Consider the following 14,276-nt stretch of genomic DNA (forward strand, 5'->3'; position numbering starts at 1 on the left):
CATGACTCTGGAGAAGGCACTTCTGGTGAGTGACAGCTTGATTGGAGCCACGCAGTGCGGGGTGGGTGAAAACCCAGTCACGCTGGGCTGTTCGCATTTAGTTTAAAGGGCTCTTCCCTGCTCAGAGCCTCATCAGAGCCATGCGGTGTGGGGGAGGAGGGGAGGTGTTGTGTGAAGCGATCATCCCAGAGAGCCCGCAGGCCCTCCTTTTATATGGCAAACCCACCAGGCATTGCTTGCTATGGGAAAGGGGGCTCGGCAGTTTGCAAGCATTGAAATGAATGCGGAAGAAGCAGAACCCCACGTGCCCCTAGGGCTTACCATGGCTGCCTGCAAGCTGAATTCTGTTGCCCAGCTGCACGTGATGGCTTACTCACACTGAAGTGGCAGGCACTTCAGTATAAGAGGCAAAATGCAACCTTGTACAGGAAGAACATGTGCTGTGTACTATGAATTGCCTGTTTCACTGAGAAAGTGTGTCCCCTTTGTTCTCTAAAATGTATCTTTTAAAATACTACCCTCCCTTTTTCTCCTCCCGCAGCAGGTGCAAATGTTTCAACACGGCCCCTATCTACTCCGTCCCAGAGGCTGGTCCAGATTAGAAGGCGGAAAAAACGAATTTGGGACGACATGTTCGCTGAGCTCATGCAGTCCTCCCTCACTGATAGGGCCCAGCTGAATGCATGGAGGCAAACAATTGTGGAGTCGCGTAAAGCATTACATGAATACGAAGAGAGGAGGAATTTGCGCAATGAGAGCAGGCAGGATGCTACGGTCAAGCTCACTGGGGAGCAAACTGACATGACATTAGATCCACATGTATGGTGGATCTAATGCGGGAAAGGCAGCAAGACCACAGACTGCCGCTGCAGCCCCTGTATAACCGCCCTCCCTCTTCCCCAAGTTCCACAGCCTCCTCACCCAGACGCCCAAGAACATGGGGACAGTGGGGGAAGGCTACGGGGATGCACACAGTCAACCCCAGAGGATTGCACAAGCAGCAGAAATCTGGCATATCCTAAATTTTGATTTGGTTTCTGGACTTATCCTTGCCTCCTCCTCCACCCCCCTAACCCAATACTGCCCCCTCCCCAGTCTAGCTTCTGATTTCTTTCAATGTTTTGTGCAACAAATAATAAAGAACGTTTTTTAAACAATTGTGACTTTATTTCCTTTCATATATATACTGGGCAGGTAACTTCAAGAGAAACAAACGCAACTGTCACACCGTACTCTGGCCAGTCATGAAACTGGCTTTCAAAGCTTCTCTGATGCGCAGTGCGCCCTGCTGTGCTCTTCTAATCGCCCTGTTGTCTGGCTGTGCGAAACTGGCCACCAGGCGAGTTGCCTCAACCTCCCACCCCACCATAAATGTCTCCCCGTTACTCTCACAGATATTGTGGAGCACACAACAAGCAGCAATTGCAATTGGAATATTGCTTGTGCTGAGACCTAACCAAGTCAGTAAACTGTGCCAGTGTGCTTTGAAACGTCCAAAAGTACATGCTACTACCATTCTGCACTTGCTCCTTACTAGTGTCCAGGGTGCCTGTGTACGGCTTCATGAGCCAGGGCATTAAGGGGTAGGCTGGGTCCCTGCGGATAACTATAGGCATTTCAACATCCCCAACAGTAATTTTCTGGTCTGGGAAGTAAGTCCCTTCCTGCAGCTGTTCGAACAGACCAGAGTTCTTGAAGATGCGAGCATCATGTACCTTTCCCGGCCATCCCACGTTGATGTTGGTGAAATGTCCCTTGTGATCCACCAGTGCTTGCAGCACCACTGAAAAGTACCCCTTGTGGTTTACGTACTGGCTGCCAAGGTGGTCCGGTCCCAAGATAGGGATATGGGTTCCGTCTATCGCTTCCCCCAGCCCCCACAGTTAGGGAATCCCATTGCAGCAAAGTCATCCGCTATGACCTGCGCATTTCCCAGAGTCACTAACCTTGATAGCAGCTGGTCAATGATTGCATTGGTTACTTGCAGCACAGCAGCCCCCACAGTAGTTTTGCCCACTCCAAATTGATTCCCTGCTGACTGGTAGGTGTCTGGCATTGCAGGCTTCCAGAAGGCTATCGCCACTCACTTCTCAGCTGTGAGGGCTGCTCTCATCTTGGTATTCTTGCGCTTCAGGGCAGGGGAAAGCAAGTCACAAAGTTCCATGAAAGTGCCCTTACGCACGTGAAAGTTTCGCAGCCACTGGGAATTGTCTCAGACCTGCAACACTATGCAGTCCCGCCAGTCTGTGCTTGTTTCCTGGGCCCAGAATCGGTGTTCCATGGCATGAGCCTGCCCCATTGCCACCAGGATGTCCAAATTGCCAGGGCCCGTACTTTGAGAGAAGTCTGTGTCCATGTCCTCATCACTCTTGTCACCGCGCTGCTGTCACCTCCTCGCCTGCTTTTGTAGGTTCTGGTTCTGCACATTCTGCAGGATAATAGGCAAGGTGTTTACAATGCTCATAACTGCCGCGGTGATCTGAGCGGGCTCCATGCTTGCCATGGTATGGCGTCTGCAGGAGAGCAGAGTTGCAGCAGAAGCAGTGGCTGACGACGGATGCCATGAAAATAGATATTTATAGAAAACAACGAGAGGACCTGCGAGGTGGATTCATGAGAGCAGGAGAGCAGAGCTGCAGCAGAAGTGGTAGATGACGACGGTTAGCAGTCCTACTGCACCGTCTGCTGAAAGCAGGATGGAGTCCGCATGGAAAAAAGGCACGAAACGACTGTCTGCCGTTGCTTTCACAGAGGGAGGGAAGACTGACGACATGTTCCCAAAGCCACCCATCAGGTGTTTTTGACCCATCAGGAATTGGGAGCTTAACCCAGAATTCCAATAGGTGGCAGAGACTGTGGGAACTGTAGGATAGCTACCCACAGTGCACCACTCCGTAAGTTGATGCTAGCCACGGTAGTGAGGACGCACTCCGCCGACTTACTGCGCTTAGTGTGAACATACGCAATCAACTGTATAAAATCAATTTCTAAAAATCGACTTCTATAATATCGACCTGATTTCATAGTGTAAACATACCCTAAGGGTATGTCTATACTACCCGCCGGATTGGCGGGCAGCAATCGATTGATCACATCTAGTCTAGACACGATAAATTGACACCCGAGTGTGCTCTCCCATCGACTCCTGTTCTCCACCGCCGCGAGAGGCGCAGGAAGAGTCGACGGGGAGCAGCAGCAGTTGACTCACCGCAGTGAAGACACCGTGGTGAGTAGGTCTTAGTACGTCTAATTCAGCTACATTATTCACGTAGCTGAAGTTGCGTAACTTAGATCGATTCCCCCCCTCAGTGTAGATCAGGCCTAGTGGCCAAAATGTGTTAGTTGATGAAATGACAATACCTGCTCTGAAGAATGCAGTCTTGGGTAAAAAGAATATAACGTACAAGGAAAGTGATCACAGTGACAAGAACACAGCAAGATTATAAGAAAAAATTGTTTAAGTTCCTCTCCTTGCATCCTTCCTCTACCATCCATCCCCTATGTCTTTTCCCCCAGGTTCAACTCAAATGTCTTTCCTATCCTCCGTCCCAACATTTGACCCCTTCTTGCCACATAAATGAGAAATTAACCCTAGGAAAAGGAAATTAAATAAATAAGGAGATAACTTAAGTCAGCTAATGTGTTGCAGAGGTGTAGGATAAGTATAAAATTAAAGAACTAAATTTAGCTTAAGTTTGGTTAAGGAAATACATATTTGTTGTAAAGAAAGGCCCAGAGTAGCAAGTAGAAGGAAGGCCTTGAAAATAATAGTAATAAGGCAAGAAGGAATGAAGTAGGGAGGATGTCTGGTTCAAAGAATAACTAATGAGATAAGTTCTAAAAAGAAGGCCTCTGACCGAAGGGGATGACTGCAGATGGTTTTAAATAAAATAAAGAGAATCTGTCTTAAAATGGGCCAACATGGCCCTTCCCCAACTCACAGACCAGTGTTAAAGCCTGTGTAAACCTAGGTGCAATGGGGAAATTGTTGGACAGCTAGAGGAAAGGGAGGAAAGGCCTTGGGAAGAAAGGAGGTGCTAAATCTTTTCTAGATTAAGACTGGAAATAAGGGTGAACTGTGTCAAATTATTTTTTAGCTGAAGTCAGCAATTGGCAATGACATCGCTTGTTTGTAAAAAGGGCATAAAAAGTAAACTCTTAAAAGGATTCATTGCTAATACCTGCCTGACCATGTTGGAGCCAGCCAATATGGATCTAAATACCCCTGAGTTTAGCCCATTTGTAAGTATCTTGATCAAATACTTATAAATATTTTGTTACTGTTTGGATATAGTAAATTGCTTATTAGTTAGGCTTTGTAGGCATGTTTAGAGCAATTGTATAAGTATCATTTGGCCTTTGGATTTAAAAAAGGAATTTATGATTAAATTTGTGTTTGGTGGGTTCCCATATTAATATTAATAATTCCAACAAGGTGTCACAGAAGGAGCGGGGCTTGAGGAGGGATTTAAATTAGACGAGAGTAATGGCTCTGTGTGCTGGCCCAGGGCGGGTTGTCTATGTGTAGAAAGTACAAAGACTGCTGTGCAAGACACCTACAAATGGGAAAAGGAGGCCTTGAGAAGGGGACTTGGGTTGCCACTAGTTGCACTATCACTTATTGGTTATCCTGGGATAGAAGAGAATGGAGTTAATGCACTTTCTTTGATTCAAACATCGGAGTGGGTTCTTAGTTACCCTCACCTCATCTGACCCAGGCAGTAAAACGTTCACTGTAGTGGCCTCTTGTTCAATGACTGGATGCACCAGTAAAGCGTTTCCTGGAATAAGAGATACAAAAAGAAATGAGAACACGCAGCATAGCCTGTGTATAGGGCATTGGACTGAAACTCAAGGAGACCTGGGCTCTATTTGTGGCTCTGCTACTGGTCTGCTGGGTGACCTTGGGCAAGTCACTTTGCCTCTCTCTGTGCCTCAGTTACCCCATCTGTAAAAAGGGGATAGTGATACTGACCTCCTTTGTAAAGAGAGCACTGTGAGATATACTAATGAAAAGTGCTGTATAAGTTAATAATAATATCTAGCTCTTGTATAATTGTTTTGCCTTTACCTAAAGATTCCATTGTGGGGCTAATATTTAAGGTTGAAGACTACAGAATTATTGGATAAGATTTTCAAAAGCACCTAAGGGAATCAGATGTTCAAATCTCTTTGAAATGCAATGGGAGTTAGGCAGGTGCCTAATTCATTTAGGTGCTTTTGAAAGTCGTACTCAATGTCTATAAGAGTTATCACCATGCAATGTTAAATACCAGTACAGAATCCAAAACTATGGTGTATAACCAGTATGTTAACAATGGACTCCCACAAAAATGTTCCCCCTTCACAGGTAATAAAATCCAGGGTCCTATGGGTTAATGTGCTTGCACACAGGACTGGTGAGGGACTGGGGAATCTATTAATATATTTTTGTATTTTAACAAAAAACACTTTCTTACAACCAGAAGCAAGAAAGAAGGCAACCCCATTTGGCAAACAAACTCCTTTTCAATGCTCTTCATTGGAAATGTTTACACTTTTTTCTGAAAAATATATTGAGTAGGTTGATTGCATAGTGCACTGTTCAAAGATGTGTAACTGACAAGGGTGTGTGGGAGAAAAGTTTCTGAAGTTCTAACATTTGGAACATTCAAAAATGCTAAAAATTTGCTCTTCAAGATGTATTTTCTAGTCCTAGAGGTAACTCAACCCTGGCAGGGGTGATTTATTAGAATCCACAGAGAAGGTGAATTCCATCAGAGGCACTGAAATCACTCCAACCTCTCCATCAGCTCTCGATAATTAGTTATTAGATGTTGTCACACCTGATGCAGGTTGTGGTTTTAGATGCTGGAACTAAGTTCCATCTCTGCCATATGGAAATGGGGGCCAAGATTTTCAAAAGCAACTAATGATGAGTGCCTCAATTTTTTCACCTCAACCTCTTTACAATATCTCAGGCTGGGCACCCAATATCACTCACTTTTAAAAATCTTGCCCAGGGTTTTCATACTTTTTGCTACTGTAATATGCAGAAGTGCACATCTGTGAGGGGAGGGCTCCTACCTCAAACAGAGAATGAGGGGCGATCAGCAGATTATCTCAAGTGCCTATATACAAATGCACAAAGCCTTGGAAACAAGCAGGGTGAACTGGAGGTCCTAGTGATGTCAAGGAATTATGACGTGATTGGAATAACAGAGACTTGGTGGGATAACTCACATGACTGGAGTACTGTCATGGATGGTTATAAACTGTTCAGGAAGGACAAAAACTGTTCAGGAAGAACAAGGCAGGGCAGAAAAGGTGGGGGAGTAGCACTGTATGTAAGGGAGCAGTATGACTGCTCAGAGCTCCGGTATGAAACTGCAGAAAAACCTGAGTGTCTCTGGATTAAGTTTAGAAGTGTGAGCAACAAGAGTGATGTAGTGGTGGGAGTCTGCTATAGACCACCGGACCAGGGGGATGAGGTGGATGAGGCTTTCTTCCTGCAACTCGCAGAAGCTACTAGATCGCACGCCCTGGTTCTCATGGGCGACTTTAATCACCCTGATATCTGCTGGGAGAGCACTACAGTGGTGCACAGACAATCCAGGAAGTTTTTGGAAAGTGTAGGGGACAATTTCCTGGTGCAAGTGCTGGAGGAGCCAACTAGCGGGGGAGCTTTTCTTGACCTGCTGCTCACAAACCGGGAAGAATTAGTAGGGGAAGCAAAAGCGGATGGGAATCTGGGAGGCAGTGACCATGAGTTGGTCGAGTTCAGGATCCTGATACAGGGAAGAAAGGTAAGTAGCAGAATACGGACCCTGGACTTCAGGAAAGCAGACTTCGACTCCCTCAGGGAACTGATGGGCAGGATCCCCTGAGAGAATAACATGAGGGGGAAAGGAGTCCAGGAGAGCTGGCTGTATTTCAAGGAATCCCTATTGAGGTTACAGGGACAAACCATCCCGATGTGTCGAAAGAATAGTAAATATGGCAGGAGACCAGCTTGGCTTAACGGTGAAATCCTTGCAGATCTTAAACATAAAAAAGAAGCTTACAAGAAATGGAAGATTGGACAGATGACCAGGGAAGAGTACAAAAATATTGCTCGGGCATGTAGGAATGAAATCAGGAGGGCCAAATCACACCTGGAGCTGCAGCTAGCAAGAGATGTTAAGAGTAACAAGAAGGGTTTCTTCAGGTATGTTGGCAACAAGAAGAAAGCCAAGGAAAGTGTGGGCCCCTTACTGAATGAGGGAGGCAACCTAGTGACAGAGGATGTGGAAAAAGCTAATGTACTCAATGCTTTCTTTGCCTCTGTCTTCACGAACAAGGTCAGCTCCGAGACTGCTGCGCTAGGCAACACAGCATGGGGAGTAGGTGGCCAGCCCTCTGTGGAGAAAGAGGTAGTTAGGGACTATTTAGAAAAGCTGGAAGTGCACAAGTCCATGGGGCCGGACGTGTTGCATCCGAGAGTGCTAAAGGAATTGGTGGCTGTGATTGCAGAGCCATTGGCCATTATCTTTGAAAACTCATGGCGAATGGGGGAAGTCCCGGATGACTGGAAAAAGGCTAATGTAGTGCCAATCTTTAAAAAAGGGAAGAAGGAGGATCCTGGGAACTACAGGCCAGTCAGCCTCACCTCAGTTCCCGGAAAAATCATGGAGCAGGTCCTCAAGGAATCTATCCTGAAGCACTTACACGAGAGGAAAGTGATCAGGAACAGTCAGCATGGATTCACCAAGGGAAGGTCATGCCTGACTAATCTAATCACCTTCTATGATGAGATTAGTGGTTCTGTGGATGAAGAGAAAGCAGTGGATGTATTGTTTCTTGACTTTAGCAAAGCTTTCGACACGGTCTCCCACAGTATTCTTGTCAGCAAGTTAAGGAAGTATGGGCTGGATGAATGCACTATAAGGTGGGTAGAAAGTTGGCTAGATTGTCGGGCTCAACGGGTAGTGATCAATGGCTCCATGTCTAGTTGGCAGCCGGTATCAAGTGGAGTGCCCCAAGGGTCGGTCCTGGGGCTGGTTTTGTTCAATATCTTCATAAATGATCTAGAGGATGGTGTGGATTGCACTCTCAGCAAATTTGTGGATGATACTAAACTGGGAGGAGAGGTAGATACGCTGGAGGGTAGGGATAGGATACAGAGGGACCTAGACAAATTGGAGGATTGGGCCAAAAGAAATCTGATGAGGTTCAACGAGGATAAGTGCAGGGTCCTGCACTTAGGACGGAAGAATCCAATGCACCGCTACAGACTAGGGACCGAATGACTAGGCAGCAGTTCTGCGGAAAAGGACCTAGGGGTGACAGTGGACAAGAAGCTGGATATGAGTCAACAGTGTGCCCTTGTTGCCAAGAAGGCCAATGGCATTTTGGGATGTATAAGTAGGGGCATAGCCAGCAGATCGAGGGATGTGATCGTTCCCCTCTATTTGACATTGGTGAGGCCTCATCTGGAGTACTGTGGCCAGTTTTGGGCCCCACACTACGAGAAGGATGTGGATAAATTGGAGAGAGTCCAGCGAAGGGCAAAAAAATGATTAGGGGTCTGGAACACATGACTTATGAGGAGAGGCTGAGGGAACTGGGATTGTTTAGACTGCAGAAGAGAAGAATGAGGGGGGATTTGATAGCTGCTTTCAACTACGTGAGAGGTGGTTCCAAAGAGGATGGTTCTAGACTATTCTCAGTGGTAGAAGATGACAGGACAAGGAGTAATGGTCTCAAGTTGCAGTGGGGGAGGTTTAGGTTGGATATTAGGAAAAACTTTTTCACTAGGAGGGTGGTGAAACACTGGAATGCGTTACCTAGGGAGGTGGTAGAATCTCCTTCCTTAGAAGTTTTTAAGGTCAGGCTTGACAAAATTCTGGCTGGGATGATTTAATTGGGGATTGGTCCTGCTTTGAGCAGGGGGTTGGACTAGATGACCTCCTGAGGTCCCTTCCAACCCTGATATTCTATGATTCTATGCTTTATTTTGAAATTTAAACACCAGCTGATGTCTGGATTTAGGAAATGATTTACTTACCCAGCATGTATTCGTCTTCCACACCAAAAGTTTCTTGTTCATTGGGGAACTCTACCCAGAGAGGCCTGTAGAAAGCAAAGTGGAGTCTTGTCAGTTTCTTCTTTCCCATTGGCTGGAGTCTGCAGGCTCCCAACCATTTTCTACGTTTCTGCTCTCCTACAAGGCCCATTTTGTGACTACCGCCATGCAGCCAAGGAAGACTGGACACATGTCTCATCTGTCCCTTTAAATGCCACTTCTTATACAAGCATTATGTTTCCCAGCTGAACAAGAGATAAGGCACTTACCAGTGTATCTACTGCAAGCAAAAAGCTGGTCTAACTCAGCCTTCTCTGCAGGCTCTTGCAAGCCAGATCACAGAATCACAGAATATCAGGGTTGGAAGGGACCTCAGCAGATCAGTATTTGGGCTTCTCAATGTGTGTGCTCATTCTAACTACTGTTTGTTTTTCTTTTTGCTCTGGTTTTGGCATGTGTGTCTGTTTTGCCCTTGGCAGCCCTGGGAATCCCCCCTTTCCTCATGAACCCATATAGCATTCATCTTTCTTCTAGCAGAGGAGAGATGGACGGGACTTTTCTTCAGAGTCCATCAGCATTGCTCCTACACTGGCTAGTTTCTTGCGGGGACAGTCTCTTTTCTTCTCAGCAGCTGACTGTGCTGTTTCTACAGCAATCCTGTTGGTCAGGGATTGAGAACCCTGACTCAGAAGATGAAGTGCATAGTAATGTGGTACACTAATCACATGGTCACTGCACAGGCCTTCTTTTGCTTATTTATAATTCCAAATGTTATGATAACAATAGCTCTTTCTAGTTAGAGACAAGAACTGGAGCAATTCTGTGGATTCACTCACAAACAATGCCTGCCTGATCTGCTTACTAATAGGCATCCTGTTGAATGCTGCAACACCACTGTTTATTGGCTTGCTAAAGAGGCAGATTTGACATTCTGCTTGCCTTCATAAACCAGTGAAGAAAATACCACACTTCCTTTTTAGTTTCTGAATTTGCCACAATAGCTAACTATAACCCTGGCAGCATTTTATTATCGTATATAGTCAACATGGGTCTGATTTTTAGAAAGGTAGAAGCTCAGGGCATGATTAGGTGCTGGACATTGTATACAAATGGGACATTTGTATATGCAAAGGGCCAGACAGATACCCTCACTGACTGGCTCTTGTAGTGCCTGCATGCACAAATCAGGTTCACAACTGAGTGCATCCCAGAGCTTCTGCACTATTAAAAGTTAGGCCTTATCTTGAAATACTTTTGCATTACAACTAGTGAAGAGAAATTTTAAAAAAGGACAGCAATTCCAGTGCCATTTATAAGAGACAAAAATACAAGAGAGATTAGTAATATTTATCTTCTACTGATGTGACCGTTGCTCACAGTTCCACTGAGACCTCTCATTATAGATTGGAAAGGAGCACAATGGAAGCTAGTTTACTAATTTAACGTCTATATTACATTACTAAAAGAAAAATGATTATAGGAAATGTGGCATAGCATATACCTCATACTTGAATTATCTATATGAAATGAACTCTGGAAAGGTAACCCAGTTGGCCCAGTTTCTTCAAATGAACCAAAAGCATTTACCAGAGAGAGAGAAAAGGCAGACTTTGAAACTTTTAGGTCAGCTTAGGGATCCACCGGTAGTATTCAGATATGGATAAGAATAGTGATAACATTCTTCTTGGGGTCTACTGTATTTTATAAATTTATCTAAGACTGTATGTGGTAATTGTTTAATTAAGTGATGTGCTCAATTACTCTCTTTTAGAAAATGAATGTATATATTATTTGCTTTTAAAAATTCAAATTGAAAGTCACAAAAGTAAGAGAGAGTAATTTAATTTCCCCCTCTGAAACATCCATCTTGACACAATTATTAAATTTCCTGGCTCATAAGAAGGGCCTTTATATAAAGAGCAATACAAGTAGTTTTAATTATCAAGGGGTAGCTGTGTTAGTCTGTATCCACAAAAACAACTTCTCTTCATGTGTCAGTATATAATGCCTGCATCTGTGATTTTCACTCCATGCATCTGAAGAAGTGGGTTTTTTTTACCCACGAAAGCTTATGCCCAAATAAATCTCTTAGTCTTTAAGGTGCCACCGGACTTCCTGTTGTTTAAATAGTTTTAATGTAGCCCCTTATGATCTTACCTCATGACTGGTTCCGCAGTGGTGTGTGCCCGGTAGAACAGTGAATACAAGTAGGGCAGAAGGGTGTAGCGCTCTCTAATGGCTTCCCTGATGATCTGTGTGTTCTCATCCCCAAATAGCCATGGTTCACGCCGTTTGCTTTCGATATTTGCATGGCCTCTGAAGAATGGTTGGTATGCACCAGCCTGATACCAGCGAACAAGTAGCTCTGGTTCTGGGTCCCCAATAAACCCGCCCACATCAGCTAAAATTTAAAGAGACATGCTAATTGGTTTTTGAAAGTGTTCTGAAAAAACATGAATTTCTCTTATTACAAACATTACAAATCTATAAATACATGAATATAATATGGTACCTCCTACCCTGCTGAAAGACAGCTGCTTGGCCATACAAAGTGAAAAAAATTATCGGACTCTCATTTGATGATGAAATGGGTTGATAGCTTTTAGAGACACAGTGAGTGGTTTTCCTTGTCACAGGGGAAAATTATACTGATGCTCGTGGAAGACAACTCCAAGCTGTCAGTTCAAGGGACTCACATGCTACCGAAGATAAATATGCCAAAGGAAGGAGAGAAGAATGCTACTGGGAGCTGTAAATGGACTAAATATAGGAAACTGTTTTGAAACAGATTGGAGTGTAGGAAAGAAGTGGGTTGTTCTGCTGGTTGTGTGTTTAAATCTATCTTGAGACACAAGATCAGTAAATCTGGTGGCCTACATTTAGTGAAGAATCCAGTTAAACTCCTTACCTCCACAGAATGAAATTCCTGCAATGCTGATTGTGAGCAACATTGGAATGGAGATTTTTAAGTAACTCCACTCTGCTACGTTGTCTCCTGTCCATACTGCACCTGGAAACACCAGAAGCATAGTTTCAAGTTTACATACTGAATTCAGGCCCCAACATTAATTTATACTTGCAATTAGGGGGAAAGAAAGAAGAAAGTGGCAAGCTAATAAATTTGCTTCAAGTACTCTGCTGAATTTAAATTGGTATTCTATTATTGTTTAACAGTGTGATTAAAACTGCAATTAATCAATCACAACTTTTTTTAATCTTGTGATTCATTGCAATTATTTTTTAATTGTATGACAGCCCTAGTACCAAGTACCAGGCCTAGCATGCATAAATAAATAAATAAAGCCTTACAGAAAAACAGCACTGTTCTGTGATTTCATGAAGCTTGTCTATGCTTACCATACTTCTGTGATCCAGCAAAGAAAGATCGCGTGAGGACAAATGGCCTGTTCTGTCCCCCAGAGCGTTTGATAAGTCCTTCTGCAGTTGCCATTTGCTGCAAAGCATAAGAATAACTGACAAGGAGATAACCTAATTACAAACCGTATATACCACACTCCTGTTGTAGCCAATTAAAGGCAGGAACAATATGAAATATATGTCCAGAAATAATAGTAATTATTATTAGTTAAGTACCAACAGTTTGCTGGAAGACACTAGAACAGGGGAAAATACAGAAATACTAACATTGCATATGTAATAGATTGCTGTCATTACACCGTTGCAGTAGAAAGATATGCAGGAGTGCTATCACTGTTACGGGTCTGATTTATCATGGAGAAGCTGATTCCAACATACGGGCACCTAGTACAACAGGGCCAAATCTTGATGGGACCATCTGGGCGCTACCGCGGTACATATTATAATAGCCATAATCATCCATGACAGAGTATCTCTGGCAGTTGATTTTTGTCTTTAGTTGCCCTACCTGGTAAAAGCCATAGAGATTGTGAACCTCCCGGTGCTCCCAGTTGCCATGGTGGACCGCATCTCTCTGCATGGTTAGTTCTGCCCCTTTGAAGACTGAAGGCTCATTCATATCATTCCATACAAACAGGATGTCAGTAGAGCCCTGTTATACAAAGTAGCATTTAGGGTACATTTAAGTCATTAGGTTAATCCAGTGTTACCCAAACGGTAGTGGTAGGGTATGCACAGCAAGAGAAGCAACAGAACAGTGGCGCTGCAAATATGCTCTCATGGCTCCAGGTAAAGCTGAGGGCAACTTCTTGAAAGCTATCTGTCTTCTCCGACAGCCTGTAATTCATCTGGCCACAGGAGCAGCTTATGTATACAGGGTTGCAGTCCACAAGCGTAACTGAGCTTTTCAGCTCTCCTAGCACTCAGTTGAAATGGCTCTGTGGGCCGAGTCCACATGTGCAACCAATAGATGCCTCAAGCCTCACAGCAAGCAGAATGTTGCCTTTTCGTGAGTGATTGTGGGAAGGAGGCAGGGGAGCATAAAAGTTCATAAGAGAATTTTAAAATATTAAAAAGCCCAGAGGAAAACTGCAGAAAAGGACAGGAAAAAGAAACCAGGGAGACAAAGTTGCCTTGGGACATGAAGTGAGGGGCCATAAGTAGCGCAAGTTTACCTGCCCCTTGCAAAGTGGGGCCCCAACAAAAAAATGATTGGGAGCTGGGCAGTGTTTCAGTGACACACATGTCTAATATTGGGTACAGCCTGGAAGGGGCTAGGAGTGATGTGACTCTAGGCTATGAACAGCCAGTACTTCCACACTATTCTCCTCACTTAAAAGGACTCATTGTGGGGGAGAATGACATGAGAACAACTGTGAGCTCCTCAGAGGCAGCACTCTCACATCGTTCCCTGTGTGGACTCCTATTGAGAGAAGCTGGGAATGGGGCAGCTGCATTAGATGACATGGTGGTAAAATGCCTGTTCCCTGTCCACACCAAAGTCTCCACTGTTGCTATCGCTGGGGAAATTGCATCAGTGATGAATTAGGCTCCTATTTTTCTTAGTGTTGACAAGGCCATGGTGAGGCTCCTTCTGCAGTCTATATGGTTATCACGATATTCAGGATATTTGCCTCTACAGTCTAATGACCATCTACAAATACAAAGCCCCACTACCTTACTTATCTAGTAGTTTATTTCCTCTGACTATCTCTTCCCAATTTCCAGGTTTTTGATGTGCTCTGTAGGATCCAAAGAGAAGAAACACAAACCTTATATGATTTGAAGGAAAACTGATCTGCATACCATTCTCGGACTTCAGGATTGGTAAAATCCAGGTAAGAAGAGGAACCTG

At 44.4% G+C, this 14,276-nt stretch overlaps 1 protein-coding gene across 2 annotated transcripts in view; it reads right to left on the reverse strand.

Moving 5' to 3' along the window:
• Positions 1-14,276, reverse strand: part of GANC (glucosidase alpha, neutral C) — a 53,809-nt gene that overhangs the window by 10,829 nt on the left and 28,704 nt on the right. Inside the window, exons 13-20 of one of the 2 annotated variants that reach the window (XM_078853331.1) lie at positions 14,194-14,273; positions 12,930-13,073; positions 12,401-12,497; positions 11,952-12,053; positions 11,201-11,444; positions 9,026-9,090; positions 4,705-4,781; positions 1,101-2,428 (exon numbers count right to left, since the gene is read on the reverse strand). In XM_078853331.1, coding sequence (XP_078709457.1) covers positions 2,387-2,428; positions 4,705-4,781; positions 9,026-9,090; positions 11,201-11,444; positions 11,952-12,053; positions 12,401-12,497; positions 12,930-13,073; positions 14,194-14,273 — 851 coding nt within the window. In that variant the 3' untranslated portion in view covers positions 1,101-2,386. Of the gene's footprint in view, positions 1-1,100; positions 2,429-4,704; positions 4,782-9,025; positions 9,091-11,200; positions 11,445-11,951; positions 12,054-12,400; positions 12,498-12,929; positions 13,074-14,193; positions 14,274-14,276 lie in introns of those variants that run through there. The other variant, XM_073348622.2, reaches the window with a different exon arrangement.

This window comes from Lepidochelys kempii, chromosome 6 (genome assembly GCF_965140285.1).
Source record: "Lepidochelys kempii isolate rLepKem1 chromosome 6, rLepKem1.hap1, whole genome shotgun sequence".
NCBI lineage: Eukaryota > Metazoa > Chordata > Testudines > Cheloniidae > Lepidochelys > Lepidochelys kempii.